Source organism: Fopius arisanus, unplaced genomic scaffold (assembly GCF_000806365.1).
Source record: "Fopius arisanus strain USDA-PBARC FA_bdor unplaced genomic scaffold, ASM80636v1 scaffold00166, whole genome shotgun sequence".
Taxonomy (NCBI): Eukaryota; Metazoa; Arthropoda; class Insecta; order Hymenoptera; family Braconidae; genus Fopius; species Fopius arisanus.
In genome coordinates this window covers 111,271-139,266 of record NW_011887905.1, presented here as the reverse complement: position 1 = coordinate 139,266, position 27,996 = coordinate 111,271, and the positions used below count along the sequence as shown (strand labels likewise).

The 27,996-nt window shown below is 38.5% G+C and overlaps 1 protein-coding gene across 1 annotated transcript; it reads right to left on the bottom strand.

The window, feature by feature from the left end:
* Window positions 1–537: 537 nt before the first annotated feature.
* Window positions 538–26,836, bottom strand: LOC105272375 (RNA-binding protein MEX3B). Its single transcript, XM_011314481.1, has 2 exons — window positions 25,742–26,836; window positions 538–8,640 (listed from the first exon to the last, which is right to left on the bottom strand). Exons 1-2 carry the CDS (start codon window positions 26,046–26,048, stop codon window positions 7,637–7,639), a joined length of 1,311 nt encoding a protein of 436 aa, XP_011312783.1. The 5' UTR covers window positions 26,049–26,836; the 3' UTR covers window positions 538–7,636.
* Window positions 26,837–27,996: the final 1,160 nt, after the last annotated feature.

Below are 27,996 nucleotides of genomic sequence, written 5' to 3'. Positions count from 1 at the left end.
AATTTTATTATTTTCCCAGCATCGAAGTGGATTGCAACGTTTCAATTTAAGTCTTTTGGGTTAAGCATTTGTTCGGAATGTTCTCAAAGTCTCAGGATAATCCAGAGTTTTGAATTCAGGCGAAGGTTGAGAAGCGAGACGCTCGCTGAAAAAAAAAAATGAAGAAGAAAAAAAAAAGAAAAAATGGAAAATACAGGGAGAGGAAAGAAATGTAAATAAAAAAACAAAAGTGCTCTCATTTGAATCATATTATATATTAAAATATTCATAATAATATAATACTAATAATAATATATTATCGTGTTCGTAAAATTACATAAAAAAATATAGAAAATAATAAACTTGTAGCTATTTCTTCGTATTAATTATTTCTTTTTAGCTTTTCTCATTATTTCATTTTTTGTCTCTTTCATGCACTCGAAAATAATTTTTTCTCTCACTCGTTCGTGGCATTTGTAGTTTCTTCCATTTTATGCGTACTTTAATAATAGTAATTAATAATTGTATTTAAATCGCGTGCCCTAGCATATATCATTATTTGTCTTTGCTGCGGGTAATTTATATTTGCATTTACACTATTTCTTTTCGCTGTCTCATTCCATTCACCATTTAATCCTTTACTCAATTTATCTTTCACGAGAGCAGAAAAGTCTTTTTTTCTCAATGACTGTCGAATAATGCCCAAAAATAAATACTCAAGATTCTCTCCTCAATATATTCATTTCTCTCATGATTTTTGTCCATTTATTTTATTTTACGGGAAGATAATGTATTGTAAATGCAAAACACGTGTCAGTCAATAGCGTCTGGCAGATTTTGAATTGAAAAATCATAAAATCTGAACAAAATAAAAAAAAAAAATATAAAAAAAATAATATATCTCTCAACTGAATAAGGCAAGATGCCCGCAGAAAAGAGAAAATAATAATGAAAACCAGGAGAAAGGGGTGAAAATAATAATAAACACAAACGAAGGAAAAGAAGATATAAATCCTCAGACCCAAATTCAACCTTTCCATTTGCAAAACTAGGATTCCTCATAAAAAATAATAATAATAAATAACATCACGCGATTAGGCGAACACTGGGCTCGTGTCCCACTCTCCGACATCACTCTTTATTATAATTCGCTTATTTCCTTCAACCTCACTCCCTCTATTATCTCGCCCTCACTATTTTTTATTTATTTTTTTTTTCACTATCTCACACTCTCTCGCTAGAGGGAAAGAAAAACTTGCGAGAGGAACAGAATACTTAGATGATTATGATGACGAGTTGATTTGTGGCGGTTGATAAATTATATACAAACACAAAAACACAAAACAGAACGGCACTTACTCAAGCAAAATGAACGACGATGATGAAGTCCCATAATCCACTCCGAAAAAAAAAATCATCAAAAATTAATGAATCATGATTTAATACCAATTAATAATCCCAAATAATCCCCATCATCGCTGTTCATTCCACCAAAATCGAAGCACAGCAAAATAATAATTAACCTATCAATAGTGATAATAATAAGTGTGATGATGAAAATTGTCGAAATATAAAATATCTCCACTACATATATTAATAATCGTGTTTACCATATTTATCTCATCAAATATTTTCACACGCATTATGCTCTTTCTCTCTCTTTATCATCATCTAGTCATTAAAATGTCTCTTTGTATCAGTTTCACCGTATACCCCTCATGATGCTGGTGTTCCTCGAAACGCAAAAAAATGAAAACTACGCACAACATTCAATATATAATAATCATAATATAATAATGAATAATTTATAATTCGTAATCAATCGTAATATGACAACTATAATAATGCCTGTCGTGGGGCATCTACATGTCGACACACACACATTTTAGGGAATTTTTCGAAAAACGATAAAAGGTTCATGGTCTCAACGTAGATTCTCACACGAATTGATTTTTCATAAATATCCATCATCGAATGGCGTCTGAAGGTGGGAAAAATTAAAAAATCATAATGTTTCTATAATGAAAAACTATTCTTTCTTCCATTTTCCCATCGTTTTTACTCTCACCAATGTCATATCGATTTCATATCGAGATAATTTTTCCTAATACCCAAATAACGTGTCTCAACACGCGCACCATTGTTAAATCATCTTAGTTTTTTTTTTGTATAATTTTAGTTAATTAATCACCATTAGATGTATTTGAATTGAAATAAAAGTGTCTCCCCCTCGATCTGCCTTGTAATATCGTTTCCTTAAATTACGATTGTATTATTACATCTTGGAAATACTGCTTTTTCTATGTTCAATTGATTTTCTTTTAATTATTTAATTTGTTCATTTTGTCGAACGGTTGCCTCAATAATTCGACTCGTGCATTCACGGCGATTTATCGTTCATTCATTGAATAATTTCACTCGTCATCAGCATCCTGCATTGATTACCTTTCATTCGAGAGAAAAAAAAAATCACACATTCAGAAAGAACGGAAAACTAACGATTAAATAAACTGTTATCGAGATAGAGAAAGAAACAGCGCACTTAATGAAGATAATCAGTGTTAATAGTGAAATAAAACCCATTAGAAAACGCAAGTTATTTTAATAATGAGGAAAAAAAAATATATATCTGAGATCGAGTTTGTGGGCTGAAAGCTGCGCGTTAAATCTTTTGTTTATTCTTTTTTAGTAAAAATAAATGCGAGTTAAATAATTCAGCGACTGCTAATGCAAACAGCTATTGACTAAATATTAACCTGATATCGTACAGATAATGATAATGCCGGTCAGAGGAAAAATAAAAAATTAAAATCAATTAAATACGGTTAAGATATGCCGATAGACTACATGAACTCTGCGCAATTAGTTCTATGACTTCGAGACCTGCTAATGAACCTGATAATTAAGTAGGGAATAAGTAAGCAATTACGATTACTGTACGATCTCCTCGGCAAATCATTCCTCTGGCTCATTTTTCTTTATTCTCAAATGAAAAATTAGACAAACATGATAATTGAAATGGAAAATAGAAAATGGCGATTGTGTCTCGCGAATTGATGAGTGACGGATCTTTTTCCAGTTTTTAGATTTAATTTTCAGTGCGGGTGGCGGGACAATTTGAGCATTATCTGAGGGAATATATTTCCGTACTTGTCTCGTTACCAGCAATCGCGTTTGAATGATCACTAAATCGAGGAAATATCGGGAAATATCAAAAATATCCGAAAGGGCACACCAAATCTCCAATATCAATATTCACCCGTTAAAAAACAACAGTGAATTTACTTTGACAGTGTTTTATCATTAAAAATTGTTGATGGATCGTTTGAAAAATATGAATAACCACGGATGAGAAAAATAAAATATTTATTTCATGAAAGATCATCAATTAGCCATTCCACGAAGTCCTTTACGAGAATAAAGCAAAAAAGGCGTCAAGCAAATTTACGACACTTCATTAAATGTTTCATTAAATAATCATAATAGCGATAATAGCAATGATAATAATGATAATGAATAATAGTAATAATAATATACCGCAATTATACGAACATTCATAATAATACATAACATATCTCGTAAATAGAATATGACAATATAGTAAAGACAAGTTAAATTAAGCAACAATCATCAATTTTTTTTTTCTCATTTTTCACTTTTTGTTTCCTCTATATATATTTGTTTCTCTTTACGATAAAATCATATACGTTATACTTTTTTTAGGTTTTTCTTTTCACTCTTCATTTGACCTATTACTAGTTTATCCTTATGTTTAATTATTATTCTTTGAGATATGTATCGTCATGTTCGCGTTCACTAAAACCTCATCATTTTTTTTTTCTTTTATTATCATCATATATGTTTTAATCAATGTCTTATCGTACTCAGGGGAGATGGGGCAGCAATTAATGTGAAATAACTGAGGGTAAATGTTCCATTACGAAAAATCACGCGCCGATAATAATTGCGCCTACAGCCACTAGTGAACATTAAACTTCAATCAGCCCCATAACCCCGTGAGAAATCTTGCCAAAATATCACACCAAATCAGAATTATCGCACGTTTAGTCTTGTCATCATTTTCTATTTTGAGAAAAAATCCTACATCTTTATTCTTGGCATATTTATTTACTCATTACGTTTTTTTTTTTGCTTTTAAGTTTCCCTTTTTTTACGAAAAAATGGCAGTTATCGGTCACAGCCAATGGCTATATATTCATTACGTTTAATGCCTTAATACCATTACGTTCCTATTGTTTCTCTCGTTTAGATAATTAAGTTAATCTCATGTTAATATTAATATCCTCAGAAACGTGTCGAGAAGGATCTCACGAACTTGCAATGTAACCTCTCACGTTCTCACTGATTTACATTATTTGTTACTAGATATTTTAATATGAAGATTATTGCAAATTTCTCAATATTAATTATGTTGATTGAATTTTGTGGATTATCACAAAAACACGTATGGAAGTCATCTTCGAAATATTTGAGGATCGATTTTCTATGACACGTGACTGTGAAGGTGAAAAATTATGAAAAGTAATGAGCAACGAGCGGTGTTTTGATGTCAGAACCTCGGCCAAAGTGAAGGTACCTCCCCCCCTGATTAGCTTTGATTACCCTCCCCCCCCAAAAAAAAAATTTTTAATCAAAAAATCAAAGCCGATAAATCTTCTAGGTCTAGCGGAGGTTCTCGACAACATTATTTCGTAGTCAATTAAGTTATCCAAGATTAAGTTGTTTCTCCTCTAAAATAATAGTTAAAAGAAAAACCCCCAAAATTAATAGAAAAACCAATAACTCCATTCATTCGTCACTCCAGACTTTCAAATTGCACACTGAAACACATGAGTCTGAAATTCGGCAACCGCCCACAAAAGTTTTAAACTCCATACGAGACTCAGCCGTGCTGTTCTGCTCGAATAAATTCACCCCAACTGGTACCCAACTACCTTTACAATTGAAAAATATAAAATGATTATTATGACGAAGAGAAAATAATAATAATAATAATAATAAAATAAGCATCGAACGAAGAAAAGATTTCTGCGCGCCGTAGAATATATAGTTATAAAGATAATTAGCTTTTCTTTCTTAATTTATATATATTTAATATATTAATAATCTTATATGTATATGTATTGAGAATTTTTCATCATCCTTTACCACTTCACTCTTATCTAATAAAAAATCCGCACTCAAGATCGCCCTGCAAAACCACCCTGCCGGAGATAAAATGCATTAATTGGCGTCTCGCTCTATTTCCCTCCCCTCCCCCTGCCCCAATCAAATATTTTCAATTATAATATATTCTCATTAATCTTCCTCTTTGCAATCAGACTTATGTTGAAGTGAATGACATTATCCGTATCCCTTATCTCTGCGTAATCTACAATATCTTAAACACCCCAATTACATGTCACCTATGTTTCCATCAGAGAATAGTTGTTCAATGTTAATGCTCACCGACAAATACCTATAAATATATATATATGTATGCATGTACGTCATCACCATGTCCCTTAATTCTTGTTCGTCAGCATCTACTTCACTCTCATCATTAAACTTTTATACGTAACATAGAAAAAATATAGAATTCTTGCCGTTGAACTGAAAATATATAATAAATCTTCCACCAAATGGTGCTGTGTAGTTTTTTTTTTTCTTCTCTCGTCTCTCATTTTTCTGTCACAATGTTATAATACAATAGAGTGCGGTCGAATGCGATTTTTCACGCGTTTGCTATCGCTGAGAACTCAAATTTGTAATTATTCGAATATTTTATTGTTTTATTAAAGTTCCCGTCCGTATCTGTCACGATTCATCAATTATATCAATATTATTTTCGTCGTTTGAAGGAAATAAAAAAAAATTTTATAAATATCTAGAAAATCTAAATGAGGAGATAATTTTATCTTTTTTCGCTCATATCGCGCACAAGAGATTCTACATCTACTGGAGAATGCATTGTAACTGAAATAATAAAAATCACGAAAGACGAATGCAACTCTTCGTATCTCCTCGCACCGGTGGGTCTTGAACGTTCATTCAAACCTAATATTTTGAGCACATAAGTGTTAAACCCTCGAGCCTGCTGTCGCTCGAGTCATGACTTGAAAATTCATCTATATGGCAATGATTGACAAGATAATACAGAGAAATCTCGAAACAATACAGTGGCGCCACCACGACACGAAACTCATGTGGGCCGTTCGAAAATTTATTCGACATAACCAAAAAAAAAGCAAAAATGGAATAATAAGTCCGACGAATTTCTTCAGACTGGGATTCTTACCCTAATCTACATTCCCCGTAATTCTTGTCTCTCATATAATATTCCTCTAATATAGATATATATTTATAGATATTTCATAATATAATACGTCTCTGGAAATAAAAGCTACATGCGCCCTCGAAGGTCTTCTACTCGAAAAGTGCGTCTTATTTCTCATCTTTCTACCATTACTTACAATCTGATTACTGCTAGTTGATGATTACACTCAAGGGAGAACACGGCGCGAGGAGACGAGCTTCAACAGGAGATGTGCACACGATTTTAATGAGTTCATTTTTTTTTTGTATTTCCTTATCAATATATTTTGTTTAAATTACGGAGAGTCGGGAGAAACACCTCTACCCAGAAAATCACCGCCACAACCCCGCAATCTACCTCGCTTCTACATTATTATTTTTTATCATTTTTTCCATGATTTTTTAAACTTTTTTTTGTCATTTTGTCATTTTTTTTTTCTTTACATTTTGTTCCTCGTTTAAATATAATCCGACGATCTCGAACTTCCGCCAGTCATCCCGTCGGCGAAACGCGCGAAAATACAAAATCTAAATTCTCGATAAAATATTCATATATATATATATTTATGTTTATAATTTTTTTATATAATATATATTATTATTTCAATTGCTATGTTGCTTATATAAAGATAAAGATAATACTCTAAGCGAGGGATGGCGGGTGGAAGAAGTTGAGCCGCTTGAGCTATTCGTTCTTTTTTTATATTTAATATATTGTTATAACCCCCCCTCCCCCTCCCCTCCACTTCCCAGGATGATACCCACGGGGTTGCGGTGTCTAAAATCCTTCAAACCCTTGAATTTCCTCCTTGTTTCATTTATTTTTTATCATTTTCTTTTTTTTTTTTTGGTTCTACTCAATTGGAATTCTCTTAAAATCTTCTTTGTTATGAAACTGGCAAATGGCCCTTGCAAGTCGCAGATCTACAGCTACGGAATATTAATCGATTCGTTGTATCCGGTCGACGCGGGAAATGAGCGAACGCATTGAAATTCCCCGGGTTTCCATAGAGTTGAAATTTTTTTTTTTCTCTCTTTTAAATAACTCGCTCTACATCCTCACAATAATTATCATCATTAAGACTTATTGGCAGCAGCAGTGTGGAATTGAAAATCTTGTGCGCGTCTTCCCAGACTCTTTTAGGGTCCCTCGAATGAGCCTTCCACCTCAATCTCGATGGTCTCCAAATCGTTCGAAAAAAAAAGCTCTTCGATTGAAATAAAAATGAAAACGGCTCAATTGAAAAATAATGTGAAAAAATATAACGACGAGAAAAAGATTAAATCATGGTATCAAATAAAACAAAGTCCATGGATCATCGATAAAACATTGTGACTCTGTTTAAGAGAGAATTCGGAGTGCCTGTAGTACAGGCCTGGAGCACACTGGACAACTGGGATCAGAGCTCTCGCAAACTCTATTACCACAGTCGAGACAGAAGAGATTGTGTCCACATGGTACAAGTGCTGCTGTTACCTCCTTGTCACCACAAACGACGCACTCGCGTCTACCACCAGCGCTACCACTACCAAGAAGAGAATCCGTTGGGCTAGCTGGACTAGCTGATGCTGGTGGCGATGGCCTTGATGGAAGTGCAACACCAGGAAATGACCATATTGATGATGCTGATGCTGCCTGTGACTCGAATGAGGGTGATTCACCGAGTCCCTCATCACGCTCCAATCCAGCACCCCAAATAGCCACTAAATCGTTGAGACCTGGTGCACCTGAGCTGCTTGATGAACTGCTGCAGCTACCACTACTCGAGAATGCACCGCTGCTTGAGCCATTTGAGCCATTTGATCCTGGTGGATCGAGACTACCGAGAATAGAGCCCAAACCACCTCGACAAAGTGCACCCAGAAGATCAACCTCTTCACCAACCATACCAGGACCAGCTGTTGTACCAGTTCTCAGTGCAATGTGCGCTTCAATTTCACGTTTAGCTGCCTCAACGCTCTCTGGTAATCCAGTCACCTCGAACACTGGCTCCTTATCACGCGATGGTGTTACAATGTACGTGTGCGTCTGATGCTGAATTCTTTTGATCGTTGCGCCCTTTGGACCAACAACAAGACCAACAACTCTGTATGGCACTCGTACCTGAATTGTAACGTGTCCTGGAACTGATGCTGGTGGTCCTGGTGGTGTACCAAGCAGTGCACCTAGAGAACTCTTGCGTGATGCACGAATTTGGGAGAAGTGCTCGGCTGCTGATAATATTTCACGCTTGGCACGTGCAACATCCTCTTTTCGTCCAGTTACTACGAACACTGGCTCTTCACCACGCACAGGTGTCTTTATGTAGGTATTTGTCTTGGCACGGAGTGCCTTTATCTTACAACCTGCAATCAGAAAAATAAAAACCGAGACATTATCATCAAGCTCTGGGGGGAGGGGTGAAGTTTATTTTATTTGGGCACTTGCAACATTGCATTTTTATTCAATTGCATTTTCGCGGATTTTTTTTATCGAGTTGAATAAAAATTCGGCAACAATAAATTTTTTTATTGTGATTATTATTCAAGTATGAGTATTGGTTGTATCATTGAGGAAAGGGGAGAAGAATGTCTCGGCAAGTCTGCAATTTTTGCTCTACCTCCCCACCACCCCATCCCAGGTCTCACAGACTCTCTGGCCTTGAGTCGCCGGGCGCAATGCTAGCAATGCAGGTGAACCACTCCTGGTACCTTCTTTCTCCAACATTCGCATTATTTCCCATCGTGTGCGCGCGCCATCACGTGTCTCACTCTAAACGCATTTATCTCCCTCTCTCTCCCATCCACGCCCGTGCGATTTCTTCAGCATTTTTTTAACATTCATCCAGAGTTCTCTTTCACAGATAACCGAGAGGGGAATGCCGATGGGATTTTTTTTACTTCTCCATCATCTCTACCTGATTTTCTTACAATTCTTTGTATTCTGGGGGCTAGCAATACCCTAGGCCCGCGTGAAAGTTAACTACGGAGATGAGGTATCCTTGATCCTTTTGGTGGATCCAATGTCGAGGGCGAGGACGATTTCGATATTGTCTCTGAATGAACAATCGCAATTGCAACAGGCAGTTGGATATTTAAAAAAAAAATTCATGTAAACCAAAAAAAAATATAACAAGTCATGGTTTAGACAGAATTCTAAGAAACTCTCGAGTTTTTAGTGTGCGCCGTAGTAATTGTCAAAATATTTGAAAAGTAAATTTTTATGCAATTGGTGCTTGCAGTATGCCGAATCGATGGATGAAAAAATGGCAGGTGAACCCATACTGTTCCCGTTCGGTATCTACGAGTGCAGCATGACGTTCGCAGAAAGCTGGGGATAGAGAGGTGAAAATGAGAGGATGGAGGAAAGAGAGAGGCAGTAAACCGGGGAGGGCAAGCAGCGACGACAGGAGGATAAAAAGAGAGGGAAGAAGGGGGTGAAGAAGGAAGGGGGCGTGGGTCGTAGACAGTTGAAGGGCCGCGACCAAGGTGAGGCGAACGAACGGGAGGAGAAAAAGGCATCGAGACGATTCGCCTTTGTCCGAGCTTCTCGAAAAACCAAGGAGGTCTTCTTGCGTACCATCATCGTCCCATCACTCCCACACTCGTCAATCCGACGATAGTCGTGCATACCAAAACAAAAGTACTCATTAAACATTTTTCACTTGCTCAAAATTCATATTCACCTTCATCCAAATCCATTTTCCACTTCAGTCAAGTGAATTTCCAACTTGATTCAAATAGAGTCACTCGGACGTGAAATCGAATCGAGTAAAATAATCGATTTGAATGAGGCCGAGAGATAAAACTGAGAAAACGCGTATGAGTATCGTTATTCCGATAAGCATCTCCGGACTTGACTGAGGACTATTTTTTTTTTCTGAATATATTCACCAAGTTGATGACTCTGAATATGAAATTCATGACGATATGCCTCAACGATTCTCTCCGAAAGTCCTCCCTAACAATGAAATGCTCGTCCATTCAACCAGAGAGCAGCGAAAACACTAACAAATGAATGGAAAAAAAAAGGCAGTGGGGGAGGCGATTGGGTGTTTCAGGCACGGGTCGCACGAGCCGACGACGCGAGTGGAAGATTCTCAGGCAGGTCAGTGAAACTGCGCCGTCAAGTTGAAGGCCAACACCCCCACAATGCAACGCGCTCGCGAGAGAGAGAGAGAGAATACCGCGACAGAAAACCGATGCATTTGTGTGTACGTGCGCCTCCCCACTATTGCACTAGCCACCAATCCTATTACCACTCGACAGAGAGAACCGGAGAGAAGAGGAGAGAGATCATCTGAGGAAACTCACCAGTCAAGCACGATAAAGTCGATGCCACCGACGCAAATGACAGCACTACTCCCTGTGTTAACGACCGCGCGTCATCTCGTGCATTGTATTTCCAAAATTTTCTATGTTGGTCAAAAAGCCAAGAATCTATCTATCACGGGACATCTATCTATCTTTCACAAGTCCTTCGAGCCCTCAAAGTATCAAGTTAAGACCTTCTAATGTTATCTCAAGTCTACTTGGGTCTATGAAGGGGTGGATGGGTGTGCACTTGAAATTTGAGAATACAATCTTTTGAGACTGTAACGTTTTAGTTGACTTTTAATAGTAACTTGACTCGTCAACTTGAGACTTCAAGAAGTCTTAACTTGAAATTTCGATAAATCATTCAAATCGAGTCTTTCAGAAGAGACTCCTGAATCACGATTTGAGTTCGGAGTCTCGAATCAGGACTTATAAAAGTCGCAACCCCCATGGGTCGATTAATCATCGTCAAGTCGAGACTTTAAAGTTACCCTGCAACCTTACAAAAATCTCAAAATAAATATGCCCATTTGACCGGTTGAGTTTTCCAGATACTGAAGGTGACTTTACCCCAGCGATATCGGTCGAAAGCACGCGATATAACCGAGCTATAATCCACGTATATAATATGGCCATCCGATCGATTTCCGTGACCTCGCCAAGAAGGCGACGACCGCAGAGACCTCCGGGAATCTCGTTTCTACGCTCATGCTATATGCACTAAATATATTATAGCACATATATATGGATGCTCTATATTCATTAGTGAACCGGGTGAAAAATTAACGGAGGAATAGTGCGGGATATACTTGAAGTGATGCAGGACGTTGAATACCCGTTTCGGTGGGACATAACTGATATCGATAGAGGGAATAAAAAAGAATCCTCCACCGGAGGAGAGGAATTCCTCCGCAAATAGATCGATGACACTTGCATCAGGCCTGTTGGAGTTCTCTCAGGCAATCTTGGTCGCAAGTGCCACGCATCTCGGACTATTCTGCATCTTTCTCTCTTACATATCTCCTTGTCTCATTCCCTTCAAGTCTTGGGGTGTCTCTGAAATAACCGAGGCGCGCAGTATAAGGTGCAATGGACGGGCATGCACGCCAAGTTGTAGTGCTTCGCACAAGTTTCATCTCTTTCTTTCACGTACCCGACGACTTCACCCAATGGCAGTGGGGGTCACACTATATTAAGATTGAACTCCACTGACACCAAGAGGGACAGTGCCTACAACTCAGAGATATTTCGACAGCCAGCTAAATGTGGAGAATTGTATCGAAATGAATAGTCAGGCATCATTGGAGCTCTTGTCGACCATATTCAACAATTTTGTGTCAACCGGGGGGGTCATTCTTACTATATTAAGATTCAGCCACTACTATTTATTCGCTATGGCAAATTTGGCAGATGCCAAATTACTGGGGATCCATCAGCACTTCGAACCACTTTAAATAATTTTTATCTTGAGATTTAATGGTCGGCTTAATATTATCTTTCAATATTTTGGAAAATTCTGATGGTTAATGTTCAATTATTTCGCTATTCAATTTTTACGTAAATTCCACGGTTGTTATCAATGAAAAATTGAGAATTGAATTATAGGTTCTTATAATTTAATAATACAATTTAATAATTCTCCGTGAGAAGATGATCTGAATTGAAATTGATGGAATTTGGCACGGAAAATAAAAAAATTGTCGACATCTGCTCGTGCAATTTGTAAAATAAATTTCCCTCTGGCTATCGTCTCACCGCTTCCGCGAGTTCTCGTCCAATCGAAATAATTCAACAAATGTCTGGTGAAAATCATAGACGACAATGGAGTCCTGTGTCAAGTTATGTGTGGAAGTCGCTACCCACGACTATTACTCGACACTCACCTATTTTGCTTTCGCTCTCGGTTGAAACTTCCTCCAGGTGAGTCATTGCGAAAATACTCCCCCGGGTTCGGTTTATTTTTTCATCGACTCGTTACCACGAGGAGAAATTTACAATAAAATTTACAGCAAATTTATGGCACTGGCGATCCGCAAAATCGCCAATTGTGCAAAATCATAAAAAATTCAATTTTCTCGATTTTTCAAAATTAATGTTAAGTTCAAAGAACATTACCACAGACTCAAATAATTGAAAATTCAAAGAAGATATCAACTAGAATTCCAAGAAATTTGTACCAGTGTACCGTAAACGTTGAGAGACCAACAACAAAAGGAAGATCGATGAAGGGAAATATCTAGACAAAATCCTCAGACATCTTCTTCTGGAGTGCATCCGCCTGAATCGTCGACAATACACCCCTATCCCAGGGTGAAATGTCTTTGATTTCTCAGCAGGTACGAAAAACCCAGTGAAACCCGAAGCCTCTCTCAAAAAATCGGTATCGTTCTGCACCATCTCCTTTGTTTCCTTCCCTTTTTCTTATTTCTCCTCATATTTTTTACTCGAGTTTTACTTTCTCGTCGTAATTCGCATATTATATCCAGACCAACGACAGCTGCATGTCCGTTGAAATTTCATCGCGTTGGCCGAGACAAACTAAACAGGGGGGCGTACTTGGGTGAAAGAAAAGGAAAACATGTTGGACGGAATTGAAACTACAATAAATAAAAAAAATTGCAATTGTTGACTCACCGGTCCACTAATCCCACACTCTTGCACTCGGAAAAAATAAATATTTTTATCAAATATCCAATAATTTATGAGAATTATTCATATCGTAATAATCGATGATTCAATAATTTCCACAATCAATTTTTTAAATTTTCGAACTTCTCATGATGATTCAAAATTGTTGGTTTAGATGGAAAAATTAATAAACGCATCAATTTTTTAATACCAAAGACATTAAAATTTTCCTTGATATTAAAAAAAAATGACCGTTTGGAATTGATTTAATTGATATTTCATCTCTGAAATTTCTCAATTCGGCACTTGAAAGTTACAATTTAAATGGTAAAGTGAATTTTGATTTTTTAGGGTGAGACTTCCGTTAGCGAAGGAACGATTAGAATTTCTAATCATTTTAATGTGAGACGGTGTTCGTTTCTGCGGAATAGTCTCGGTGTCAACTGCCGGCAGTAACTGATTAGATGCAATCTCCCAATATCGTAACGGCTTCATGTACATCGAGCATGTGGCGCGAGCAACTGTACTGGTACCGTAAATCTATGATTATGCCGTGGCGAAAATTAAATTAATTGCATTGCAGACAATTCTTCAATTACCAAATGCCAACCTACCGGTGAAAAATATCCAAATTTTGGCAAATCATTTTTATCAATTATCGATTCACCATTTATCATTACAAGACTTTTGATATTTTCTCTCGAAACCAATAACTTGTCGATGAATCGATATTTCAGAAAATTGAACAACTCGGAATTATTTGAATTATCTCAATTATCTGGATGTAACACTTTTTGATTGTGGATTTTGATTATTAAAAATTAATCATTCATTTAGTCAACAGAAAAGATGAAAGATATCGCAGAGTCATTTGGCTGCATAAAATCCGTTTCACCTCTGCCTCGAAAATCATTCAATCGATAATCCTAGCGAATTTTATTCCAAATGGAAGTAGAAGGGGAGATTGCACGTGTAATTTGCACGAGATGAATGACACTGACTTGTCAGGATTTTCATTCAATTTCCATATTGCATCGAAGAATGGATACTTGGATTCAATGTTGAAAATTCTTTCCGACTCTGCATGAATGGAGCAGCTCATTCCGGTGATATCATTCATTAACATATGCGTGATTGTATTGTACCTACGTGTCGAGGCCATTGATAAATCTACGATTACGTTCTGCTTGGAAGTTAAATTTTTTTCAACTCTTTTTTAAATCCATCAATCATCATTAGATGAATTCGCTGATTAGCCGAGTTTGCTGGACCAGATATTGAGATTTGTCATCTCAAATTGCGAGAATTTGAGAGTTGAGACTTTTCGGAGTCCTAATCTTGGGCTTTTACAAGTTCAGGACTTGAATTGAGAATTTCAGCGGTCTCAAATTGAGACTTCAGACCTCGATTGAGATCTGGAAATGAGGTTTATTTTTTTTGTCTTCAAAGACAGATAACGAGAATTCTAGAACTTCCGGACTTAATCTTCTTGCCGTGAAGTCTGTCGTCAGCAGACGCCGCGAGAATTCAAAAGAAAAATGTCCACATTGACGAACGCAATGGCCCATCGATAAATTCCAGGAATTCTAAATCCGAAACCCCAAAGAGAGAAAAGATTAGTGATAAGTCATCGTCTGGCAGCAGTATCTTAGAATTTGAATGACCACGTGCCTCGCGTCAAAGAACTCCATCAAATTCTTATCCCCATTATCCCATTTTCTAATAAACGTCACGTCAAATCCACGTTGAACAATCGATAATTGATTCTAACCACGAAGTAGCCCGCAAAGTTTCTAATGCCTGGCCAATTTCCGACGTCACCTCAACATTAAAAATTCATAATTAAAACAAAAAAAACTCAAGTGTCTAAAAAATTTGCACAGAGCCCTAAAATTCACCTAAAAATTTCAGCATTAAATTGCAGAAAAGAATTATCCCCCAATTATCCGGATGGTCAGTCTGACGATTTGAAAATGATGATTTCAAGTTGAATTTCAACTGTGCTGAATTTTTTTCACCTGCGATTCCCCAGAAAAATTTCAATTAATGTGCAAAAAGTTGTTTTTCCCACAATTACATTCAGAAATATTTCTTCCATAAACAGCCCTCCAAAAATGGCAATCCCAAGTATCCTAATGACAACGCCATGTGTGTGTATGGCACCTCGTGAATTGCACTCTGGGGCTGGGGAAGAGGGTCTCCTGACTCCCTCCATCGGCCCGGTTTGTCGGTTGTGCGCATCCCACCCGTGGTTTCCGCCGGCCTTGGAGCCACTGAACCACTCCGTGGTTCAACGATTCGATGTCAGCGATTCTCAACCTCAAAAAGCCCAACGACAAAAAACATAACCAGCAACCTTGTAACCACGTATCACTACTACGAAGCCCTTGTGTGATTTTCCCCTCCATCTCCAGCCCCACCGTCGCCTCCACCGCCACCACCTCCTGGATCACCCCCTGACTCCTCCAGTTCGCCACCCCACCACCTCGAGATAAAGTACGACCAAAGACGGAACCGATAACCCATTGAGAAAATGAGTAAAAAAGTCATTAGACAGACAAATAGCCTCAACCGAAAAATGACCACGTCCCCAGAAAACGCGAGAACGTCGACTTGAGGTGCGGGGGTAATGGGGTACAGGGAACGGGTGAACTGCGCCAGAGAACGGCTCCGCGTAGTCGAGATAAAAAAAAAATGGAAACATAAAGAGAGAAAGAATCTAGATTCTTCCAGGAAACGGGGTCGACACAGCGACGATGAAGACGATACCGCACTTCCAAGGATTGTCTCCTCTCTGTTTCCTAAATACGAACACTTTGGCTCATCTCGCTACACATGAGCCTCTCATAATGCTACCATGCCGCTTCTATTTTGCTCTTTCTTCTCGTTCCCCTGGTGTCCCTCTTCTCCATCGGCGCAATGTGCTTGTCGTGAATTCAACGCACGCGCCAACGGTCTCTTCCGTTCGTTTCTCTAACGCCCAAACACATTCGATAATGCCGGACAACTTTATTTAAAGAAATTCTGTTCACCTAGCTATTGCCACTCGATTCTATCCCATCTTTGCTTATCTAACACAATTCAAAATAATTCGCGCCCTTTTGGCAAAAATTACCGATTTTTTACCGCATAAATTTACCGAATAAATTTACCGACAATATTTTTCTTCGCAATGTGCGGGAAAGTCACTTTTCGGCACGTCGTGATGAAAAAATATTTTTGCATTTTATAATTCTCACACATGTCTCATGAACTTTTATGAACGTTGAATAATTTTTTCAAGGTTTATAAATTTTCAATATTTTTCGATCTTTAAACAAATGGAATTATTTACTTATGATAAGAACATGTTTAAATAAAAGAAAAAGTGTAAGATAAAAATATTCAATTGAAATAATTAATTTTTATAGGTGTACGAAACGAGGGGCAATTTCGTTTTCCATACGGATGAATACAAGAATTTTTGGGATTTGGGAGAATGAAATCATCGGAACGACGGATTTTCTGCCAATTTGAGACTCACCAGGTATAAATGCCGACAGAGGCCAGTGGTCACAACCAGGTAAATTCACGAAATTCGACAGTTTTTGTTGCTCGTTGTATACCGAATGGTCCGTTAATACTTACAAGATGGGGGAAATACATGGGAAATAATAGACCCATGATGTATACCTGAGACTTTTGAGAAGTGTTGCGTTTGTGGCCGATTTCTCTCCGGAGACCCCGAAAAAACGAGTGTGGATATATTGGCGCCAATATGTAATGCCTCCGAGGCGAAAAACTTTCTCCAAAAAATGTTTTCAAGCATTTGCCATCTTATGTCTCTCTCTTTATCAACAGCCGACACTTTTGTCCGACAATTCGATCTAGTTCGAGACATTTATGGTAATGGGCAATAAAGCCGTTGAAAACGGAGAGAAATCCAATCGATCGTTTATATCGGGTGATCGTCAATAATGATAAAATGGCAAAGAGGTAAATAGCAAGTCGGGCCTATTTGTATGAAGATTAATCATTCATCAATAATTTACAATTCTTATTTCAATTAATTATTCACGGTTCGGGATTTTTCGAGGAATCTCTTGATCCAAAAAAGATAGCGAAATTTTTCCCAGAATCTATTCTGGAGAATGGATCAAGAGCTGCAAAAAAGGAATCCACTAAAATATCTGTATCTCTTTTATATTTCGAGATATTCCTGGAAAACTCATCTATTGCCAAAATCGTTTTACTATCCTTTCAGACTATTTTATGACCATCAGCAATTGCCGCCATCAAGACCTCAATTTCCTCAAATTATTTGATCCCAAATTGAATAGAAGTACAAATCAATTGTTGCAATTCTCCTGGCAAAAATCTGTTAATTTTCCTGCTCTTCTGATATTACACACCGACATTTCTCCCCATGCGGGTGAATTCTACGAGTTTGAACTGAAAAAAAATGGTTAAAAAAGGGATGAGCAGGTGATTTCATGGCAATTTTCTCCCACGCAGTTAGCAAAATGCGTCTGGCTTGCACCTGTCCAGTGGTCTCGAGATGCAAGCGTTGGTCCAACGAATATATATATATATATATATTTTTTTTTCCCTCGGAGAGGGCGTCGACTCGTTCCCCAAACCGCTCCAGTGATTGCATAGTTTCTGCATGTGTGTTGGTATGCGATGGTATCAGAACCGGCCAAATTCACTGTGCCACCACCGGTGCAGACACAAATAAATAGCAAAAACTTAATAATAGAGAGCGCCTCGACGAAAAGCCGCTGCGAGACAGAGGGGAGCAACTCTGGGGGCTTTGTTTCAAGGCAAGCGACTGGTCCTCCGAACAAAGAGGAGGGTCTCACCAATCTTGAAATCACGTGGAGTTGAGAATCTCTGGTTACCTCTTTGTTGCCCCCTCCCCCCCCCCCCCCTGAATTTGCCAATTCATGTCATCGATCTTCCTTCAATTCCCATCGGCATAATTTTAGACTTTCCAAAGTCCGTGAGTAACTCCTTCAATATTTGAAATAGTCATTCACTCCCTCGTGAAATTTCATTATCGGTCACAAAGCAACGACCAATTTGCCGATCTTTGTTTCAACATGTCGAATATTGTGTAACCAACACGTGACGTAACGTCTTACTTAGTATTCAATTAAGGTCAGTGGAAGCAGAACCTTTGATCACTGGTGAGGTAATGAGGACAAATCAACCCCTGTTCGAGAATTTTTTAAGTGTCGTTTCGGTTTGTCTATACCATTTTGAATCATGGGAGAAATTTCATTATTTTGACAGTTCGTAATCGGGACATGGTGTTGTCTTGAGTTTTCATGAGACTTTGGTATGCGCCAGGTCAAGATCTTCAGGTGACTTCACATTGTTCTTTCAGCTAATTTTCTGGCAATTTCCATTTGGCGAAAATTCTGTGTCGCATAGTCTTGAGTCGATTTCTCAAATAAGTCTCAAATTAAATTCCAACGAGACTTGAACTCGCGTAATCATCGGTAAGCGATCGCCAAAATTTTGTTGAAATCACCACGAGTGTATCCACCTTGGCGATTGGTCTGTGTGTGACGGTCACTGCCACTCCCCTCTCTCGTGTTTTTCTCCTTTACTCCTGCAACCCCTTTACTTTTACTTGGTCGAGATCGAGAGTGAAACGAGTGTAAAAAAGCCGCTTAGACGTACCTCGAATGAAATAGACGAGTCATCGCACTGCGTTCCATCTCAAAACAGTGTTATCCTGTTTGTTTATTTTTTTATTTTCTCTATCGTCGAACGGAACAAGTGAATTCACACGTGTGATGCTAGACAAATTGCTAGACAAATAGACAAGATGATTCAATCACCGGTGAACTTTCTTGTTGCATCGCAGCTCAAGAGTGAAACGAACTGTTCCCCTTCCTCGTGGTCAGTCTTGACCTAGGATACGCACTGGTGCGCGCGCTTAGAATCGCCTCGTGTCTCCTACATTGTAAGTCCGTTGAGAGTTTAAATAAGTCCGAATCGCCACGAAAAAAGAAGTGAATAAATTATCCCAAGAAATTTATCAACTTTATTTTTTCACTGGAAAAAAATTCAAGTCAAAATCCCTTGGCGCAAGTGCGTGGAACTATTAATCTTGTTTTGAGTCTTGCAATTTAGTCTTGAAAGACTTCAAATCAAGTCTAATAAAATTAGATGAAAATATCTCTAAATCTACCGAGTCGATTGCGTCAACTCTCGAATAAATATTCAATTCCATCTGGACTTGTGGATGAAAACAAGTAGTTGGATTGAAAACAAAACGGTGTCTCGAGTTTTCTCAATTCTCTCGGAAATTTTATTGAGTTACAGCGATGACGTCAGAATAAATTCTCGAATCACTTTATCTTGATTTTGAATTTGAGTTTCGATCTCAAGTAAATATCCGTTCGATCGACCCAATAGAAAATAGATTCAAATAATCCATCCCTAAAAACCGGAGAGTACGGATCTCAATTAATCAAATAGAAATTATTTGAACTCAAATAAAGTATAAAAAAATGTTTATGAAATTGTCTTTCAGAATTTTTGCAAATAAAAAATTCTTCATAAACGACAATATCAGGATCAATTCCTAAAAATACCGGTCCTTGTAAATTGATATTTTTTTTCCCATGTGTAAGTGGGGAAAACCAGTGCACCGGAAGTGCATTACCCTGGTTATTCCTTCATGATCGAGTATCCCTTTGTGGCCTGACGGAAGTGGTCGGTGATCCGCCCACGTGGACATCCGTATCAGAAAATCTCGCAGAAAATACGCCGAAAAATGACGACTAGGCATTCGAAATATTACTGACAACTCACGAAAACGTCAATCTAACTGAAAATTGCAAAGCAAAGTCTCGACTTTAAGTCTCACCTTGAGTCATGACTCAACATGCGACATCATGAACGTGAGAAATTGATTAGGATATGGATGGATGATAGGATATTCCTATGAATATAAATTTTCCACGTAAAGACAGATCGATTGAATTCGGTGAAAATCATCTGGTGCACCAGGTCATTCGATATTGTCCCTCATCGTGAGACTCGAGTCTCCAATATCCACGAGACAAAGACGTCTCATAATTTGCTACGAGTATTCACCCACGAGTATGCACTGTAAACGTAAACCTGGAAGAGGAAACCTGTCTTCACCTGTCGATAACGCTTGAGAAAATGTTGGCGATCATCCCTGCGAAATATCGATCCATTCACCACGTTTGACAACGGAAATTGTTCTATTGTTTCTCGCAACATGATCCACGACTTCGTGATAACACGAGAACGACCGAGTGAAATTCCTCTCCATTTTACCCATCAATAAGAAAAAAAAATCCCTGACTCCAACTTATACGACATGCTCTGCAGATGACCATGGAAAAATTCTCCAACTTGTGCAACCACTTGTAACACACCCTAGAGAAACGATAATTTCTCGTGATCATCAAGAAAACCGTGTCCAGAGGGCAGAAAATGCCGGAAAACTCAGTGTATACTCATATTTCAAGAGAAATATCCGAGATACGGAACAGAAATCCGAAAGAAAAATGAACCCAGACCGACGGAGAAAATAGTGGGGCCCAAACATCTGCTAGGCGGGACAAGTAAATTCGGGGCCCTCAGAATTGTTTTTCTCCACTTTTTTTTTCCCTCATCCTCTAAGTCTCTTATTTTGTCTCTCTTCATCCATAGACTCCCGGGGCGGTCTCACCTTCTGGGTGAACAGACGATTCGCATATTCGGTATTCGGTGTCTCAGTCTTCCTCATCGGCTAAAAGGTGGGTCTGGTGTGAGAGAGAAAAGGGCCCCGTGAGGGTCGATCGAGTTCCAAGTGTATGAGAACGGAAAGGGCCCCCTGGAATATCGTGGCAGCTGCTCTCTCGGAGGCCAACAAAGGGCGGCCTCAACCGCAAACTCCAACGTCTACGGGTCCAGGTCGAAATATTTTTTTTTTTTTCGTATTCCAATTCCAACATTTCCCATGAAATATTCACAACTGAGCTGTGTGGAGAACCAGACACGTAACGAGGCACAATGCACACTGATAACGAACTTATCAAAGAGCCTCGCCATCGTATTACACAAACAAACGAGGACACGTTTTATAGAGAGAAAAGGCCACTTTTTCCCCCGGCCAAACCATTAAAACGCAGCTCTTTATACTCACGAGAAAAATGGAGAAAAAAATATATACGGAGACACGTGAAGACAAAAATTGCCAGGAGCCACCGGAAATTTTTAATCTTGCGGTTGTCCCTGCGGTGGAAGTGGTCAAAAAAAAATATTGAACCCTCATTTTGAAATTCGGTTTTTCAACGAGTTCAAAGAATTTTTCAAAGTCTGCCCTTGAAATTTGGCAAAGTCTTGAATTGAAATTAGTCGACAATCCTAACATGGGATTTTTTAAAATTATGTTTCGAATCCCAAAAGTCTCGTATTAAAACGTCCGGAGTAAATTCAACTGTTGAAATTATTTTTAAATTTACTGAAGACTCTCTCAAGCTCATTAAAGTCTCAATTCCCGATTTCAAGATTTAATTATCGCTTTCTCTTCACCACAAACTCCAAAAACAGCGTGGCAAATGAAACTTCATGAAATTAAAGTCCAAAAGTCTTGAGTCAAGTTCTAAAAGTCACAACTTGATATCAGAGATCGCGAAATGAGCGACATAAAAATACCAAAGAGAGTTGCCACAGGGAATAATGTATTGCGGTTATTCCTGCGGTAGAAATGGTCAAGAAAAAAATGCATCCAACCCACGTTAAAAGTTCACCTTTTGATCGGTATTATCGCTTGCGTCCTGGTTATATTCCGTGAGAACATGAAGAAACTCCAGTAACAAAGAAATTCGAAATTCTAAGGAAAAACATGAATCGTATCTCTCGCAATACGCCAAAGGGATTCAGCCCAACTTGTGCATATGTCCCTCTTATTTCTTTTTATTCTCATCCGTTATTTTATTCAACTTCCCGCGCTCACATCGCGTCTCAAACTGCTCGAATGGTGGGGACACATCCCGTCGCCATGTGGCGTCCAATGAATTTTCAGAACAACGAGGCACCAAGATTTTTGCTTCATTCAGTCTCAATACTTGAATCGGCCACGAGAAGATCCTCCCAAGTCCTCTGGCCTCTCTTGAGAATAGAAACTGGTAGAAACTGAAAACACCAGTGGGAATGACCACTCTCGCCCGTAGAACCACTCATTACTACTTCCGGCCAATATCGTTGGGGACATGTGTATCGTTCAGAGACAGAGGAAAAAGCTAGTGCCATCCACCACACCAGAATGCTCCAACTAGGCACATCCTCATAATAGAACAGCGTATGGAGTTCATTAGATAATCATAACAAAAAAATTTACTGTATTTTGAGAGTTTGAGTCTTGATTTGAGACTTGATTTGAGACTTTGAAATATGAAGGTCAGCTTTGGGTGGATCGAACCAATGACTTTTGAGACTTTTGAAAATTCTCATTCGAGGCACAAAAAAATCGAGCCTAAAATTTTCAAATACTTCACGTATATGTTAATAATTTGAAATTCAGTCTTGCCAAAGTCTTGACTGGAAATTCGGGAGTATCTGTATTTGAGTCTTGGGAGAGTGAAATTATTATTACGAGTCCTTGAATAAAGTAGAAATGGATTCTCGAACGAATCCACAAGACTTATCTCTCTCCGGTGTTAGTCGTGTCTACGGGCATAATTAACTCAACACGTGACCACGGACTCCGCCATTTTCCAAATCGCTAACTAATGTTAAAAGTGTACAGAAGGTTAGCCTAGACACCCGACACCGGTTTCGCGTCCACGTGGCCGTGACGCGGGGAAACGAGGACGTATGTCCGTCTCAAACTCCACAACCTCGGCCAATGAACTCGCCAAAACGAATTGTCTATTTGAGTATGTAATCTATTCCTCACCAGATACCATTTTTTAAAATTTCACAAAAACTCAAAAAAAAGGGATTGATGCGTGCGCATATCACCCATCGTTACGACTTTTTACGATTTTTTTTTTGACTTTCCAAGAGCTATGGACATCATCGGTGAGATAGATTATCATAATATGCAATTGGCAAGTGGCAATTCAGTGGTTAATTTCGAAAATTCCTAGCCCCTTGGGAAAATGGGTAAACCTGTGGAGATGATTCACACAGGGAATATCAAACTTGTTCTCAACAATGATATCGAGTAAGAATGGGCGGTTCAACCCTCGGTGTCCTGGAGGTTTTTATGAAGAATCGGCTTGCGAATTTCTATTGAGAAACAACCGAGGGGAATTACATCTGGGAAAGTTTGAGAGCACATGGGGACACGGTCCTTGAACGAGTTCGAGGTCGGGTTTTGTGTGTTGGTATGTTTATTACTCTCTGTACCTACGTGAAATTTTGTACCCGTCGCCTTTGGCAATTCGACGACAGATTCAATTGATTTTTTTTTTCCCTCTCCAATTCGCTCATTCTTTTCTACTTCATACTATTTATAATCTCGACATTTTAAATTGTGGATTAGTACTTGCGACCCCATTTATTGTCACAACGGCAAAATACGTATCTCGTTATGACTGCTTTATTCATCTGTTAGTGTTTGTTTTACCAGCATGCACCTCGAAATTGTTTTATTCGGTTATTCAAGAGTTTTTAATGTGTATGGAGTGAATGCCCATACAATGATAAATATGGCGACAATAAATTTAAAAAAAATAATAAAAACCCCCAAAAAAGTGGAAAATTTTATAACTCTACAACTTAATTTTGTTCGCCCAATAATCCAATAAAAATATCAGGCAATCTCGGAGGTTGACTGAGAGGATTTCTCAACTCGTCAATTCCCCGTGAAATCGAAGGAGGCAAAAATCGCAGGTTCGAGAGATTTTCGATGGTTTCCCACTCAAGGTTAGATCACTTCTCTTTCCTTTCTCGCACAAGGCCGTCAAACGAAAAAAAAAAAAAAATCGTGGGAGGCGGCGACCTCCATAAACCATTAAAAGAAAATTGCCACCTTTTCCCCGATCATCAAAAATTTACCACCAAAAATTACAAACGACCCCTGTACCAACTTTTTCCCCCAAGTACTGGATCCGCACCCTGACCTACGGTAATGACTCTCTCTCTCTTTCTCTCACATACACGATATCTCTTTTTTTTTTTCAACACGACGAATTTATAACTTCTCGTTTCGAATTTTGCCTCACCGACCTCGTAGGGTAAAAAAACCTTGAGTTAACAGTGTATTTCGTGCGTTTGAATCGAGATCGTGAGAAACGATTGGACACGAGCTGTGAGAACCCCTGGCTTCACCCTGAAGAAATGAAGAAAGAATATTTACAGCACCGCAATGTTATTTATCTACTGCCATTGGTACATTTCTTAGGTGCTTTCCCATTCCTTCAAACACGTGTTGTCGTATTGTCCTGGGGACACCGCAATTTTTCCCGAGATAACTAGAACTATTTCTCCGGAAACGGCTTATCGACCACCGGAATTCACCTATTTCTTTCTCTTTCCTCATGGCTTTTCTCTCTCGATCGATCAAACCATTTTCAATCTTATTTCCACACTTTTTACGGAAATCAGCGATTTTTTTTTCATTTGCTGACGATGGGGCGCCGATTTTTCCAACATCAAGGGAAATATTGGAAATTTCGGGGATTTTTAATTAATCTTATTCTTTATATTTCAATCGACTATTAAACTACTGGAAAATCCAAGAATGGAAATAAAAAAGAGGCGTTAGTGGAATGCAAATTTTCAACTGAAATAGAACAAATTCTGTAGTAAAATGATGAAAGGAGGCAAGTTGACGTAGGTCTTCGGTTTTTCGGGAATATCTCCGAACTCAAGGGAGATAACAAAATATTAATCAAAACCTTATTTGTACAGAAATCCGAGGACTATAAAAAAGATTATTACCTCCATTTCACTACTTCCGTCCATTTCGGAGATATCTCGTAAAAACAGAAATTCTTCATGGCTAATTCAATTAATCTCCTTTTCCACAACTGAATTCTTCTCAGTAAAAAAATTAATTTCTCTAGAATTCCAGGAATTGAATAATTTGCAAATTTCCATAAGAAACATAATCGCATTATTATTTTTTTGTTCATGAGTTAGTGGGTTATTAAATAACGGGAAAACGGCAATTTGGCCAGAACTAACAAAACATGAAAAATTAGGAATCGCGATCTTCCTCATAAAATTTCGACCCTCTTAACAGAATAAAATATCTTCTCCTTCAGATGACTCATTCCCAGGTTTTGATACTATCCTGAACACTGACATTATTATCGACCAACTGACCTTGAATGAACGTCCCTTACAATCATAAACATCTGCATCTTAATATTCAAATAATTTAACGTGAGAAAATGTGAGAAAATGTGAGAAAATGTGAGAAACAATGAAGGGCCTCTGAAGGTCATATATAGTGCAATTATGAGAGATGCCTTGGAGACGATATTTTGTTCTGTGGATTCGTGGGTGAAAGATATATTTGTTTGGATGAAGAGATTGAATATTGATAATCTGAACTCACCCTGTCGTCCAACGATTTCGGCCACGTGTTCGCTGCTGGGTACAGGAACGCACTCGGTCATGTTCTGACTCTTCTTGGATCTAGCCTCCTCGAAGACACTGGTTGGTGTTGACTGTAGTGGATCACTTGGATCTGAATTAGTGCCATTACCATTACCAGCACCACCAGCTCCACCACATCCCTGTGTACCCTCGATACTCAACATTGAAAGCTCAAAAGCAAGCTGAAGGGCACGCTGCTCCTCGAGAGATCCAGCCCCAGCATTGCAAACACTGCGATCCATGTCGCTAAATAAACTGGTGGGCATCTTCTATTTCTCTATTCTCAACTCCCCAACTCCAAAATAAATTCTTATCAATGAGTCACTCGTCCCTGTCGTACTGACGAATAAATTATTGTTAATCACTTCTCAATTTGACACGTTTATTTCAGTCGTTTTCAATTTTTTTTCTCTCTTTGTTATTAGTCGTCACTTGAATTTCAGAAAATTGGAGTATTATTCGTGTACTGGGGTGAGATAAATGTACAAAAATTACGTGAAATTGGCTTCTCGTACAAAAATAAATTATAAACACCCTGAATATATATCAACTCTCGTACTGTTTTGATTTTTCGAATTTAACCTTTGGTTGATTTACTTTATCCCTCACTCACTTTTTCAAAATATACCAGACAATACAGAAGTAGGAGGCGGGGAATTTACGAAGGTCGTTTGAGTTCGTTATTCTGTCGTTCGATTATTACCGAGGGAATAAATGTCACCAAGTCGTACCACCAAATATCAAGTATGAAACGTGATAATAATCGTCAATAATCGGTGATTATCTGTTTCACTGCCCCTGCGACTGGATAATTGATTTAATGAAAAAAAAAAGCCAGTGCTTTTTTTTTTCGTCTCGTGGGGTGTGCAAAAAATTCCTTAATATCTGTCTGTATTCGATTGATTAAATTATTAAAACTTTTTTATGGGTTGCGCGATTTTTTAAAAACAGATGTGTTCGTATTTTTTAGTAATTTGTCTCACTTTTTTAAGTAAAACAGACAAGGGGACGCGTGCGACTCTCTCACGCTCGAGTGCCACTGCGACTGACTCTGCGACGTACTGCGACTGCGGCATTAACCACCCGGCACTGCCGCCATGTGCCCAACGCCGGCACCCGCCATCTCCCATTGGCCCATCGCCTCCCTCTCCCCATCGTCACGTGGTACACAGGGTACAACTATGTACAAGCACTCGTCGCACTCCCCGCACTCCTCGCACTCCTCACACTCCTCGCACTCTTACTCTTCACTACACATACACCAGTCCCACTGGAGAAACCACACACAGCGCCACCCCTCTTCACTGCCTTAACCCCAATCACCCTCATCAACTGAGTCAATCAAACTTTCCTTTTTTTATTTTTTATTCAAATTTTAACAGTTTTTTGTTTTCAGAAGGCGAGGAGATGTAGCAGTGAGAGAAACTCGAGGGTCTATTAAATTGTATTTTACGACGGGATGGAATTTGTTGGATTTATTGGATATTTTGTTGACTCTTTGAATTTTTCGTTTGCCTAGAAAAATTAACAGAGTTGAGGAAAGTCGCGAAAATTTGAGGGTTTTTTACAGCATGTTATATCGGTGTTCTGATTTTTTTTTATCGACTGCTCGTGGAATTGATGATTTTTCCAACGATGTATTACATCTAAAGGAATTAATTATATTATTATTGTTAGGGTATATTGCATTTATTGGGTTGCTCTACTATTAAATTATTTAAATATTCGTCACTGGTTTTTGTAAGATGCGATGCAGTTTATCGTTGGCCCGTGACAATAACCGAATGACTGATTCCAATTGATGTGATGAGTTTTCGGTAATATCGAAGGCCTGGAGGGGCCCAGAGATCGTGAACACCTGTCTGCTCTCATTGGGCAGTTTTATTGCGATGAAAATGAGAGTCGGTAATTGCAGGGAAATTGGCCAGAGTTTGATGCAAGCGGGCTGCATGTGGATAAATTTTTATTGCATACGAGTCCGAGGCTCGAGCGGCTGGCCGACCGATTGACTGAAACTACTCGGTTCGACAAGTGTTAAAAAACGATTCTCCGTTCAGTGGCAATTTGCTGCTGAGAAAATTAGGGAATGTGGTATGAACAATCGTAATCGTAAAAATCATGAGTAATTGTTGTTTCGGAGGGCAATGGGGAGACACTCGCTCCTCGAATGAGTGAAGGCAAAAAATTTCCATGAAAAAAAAGTGGCTCTGGTTC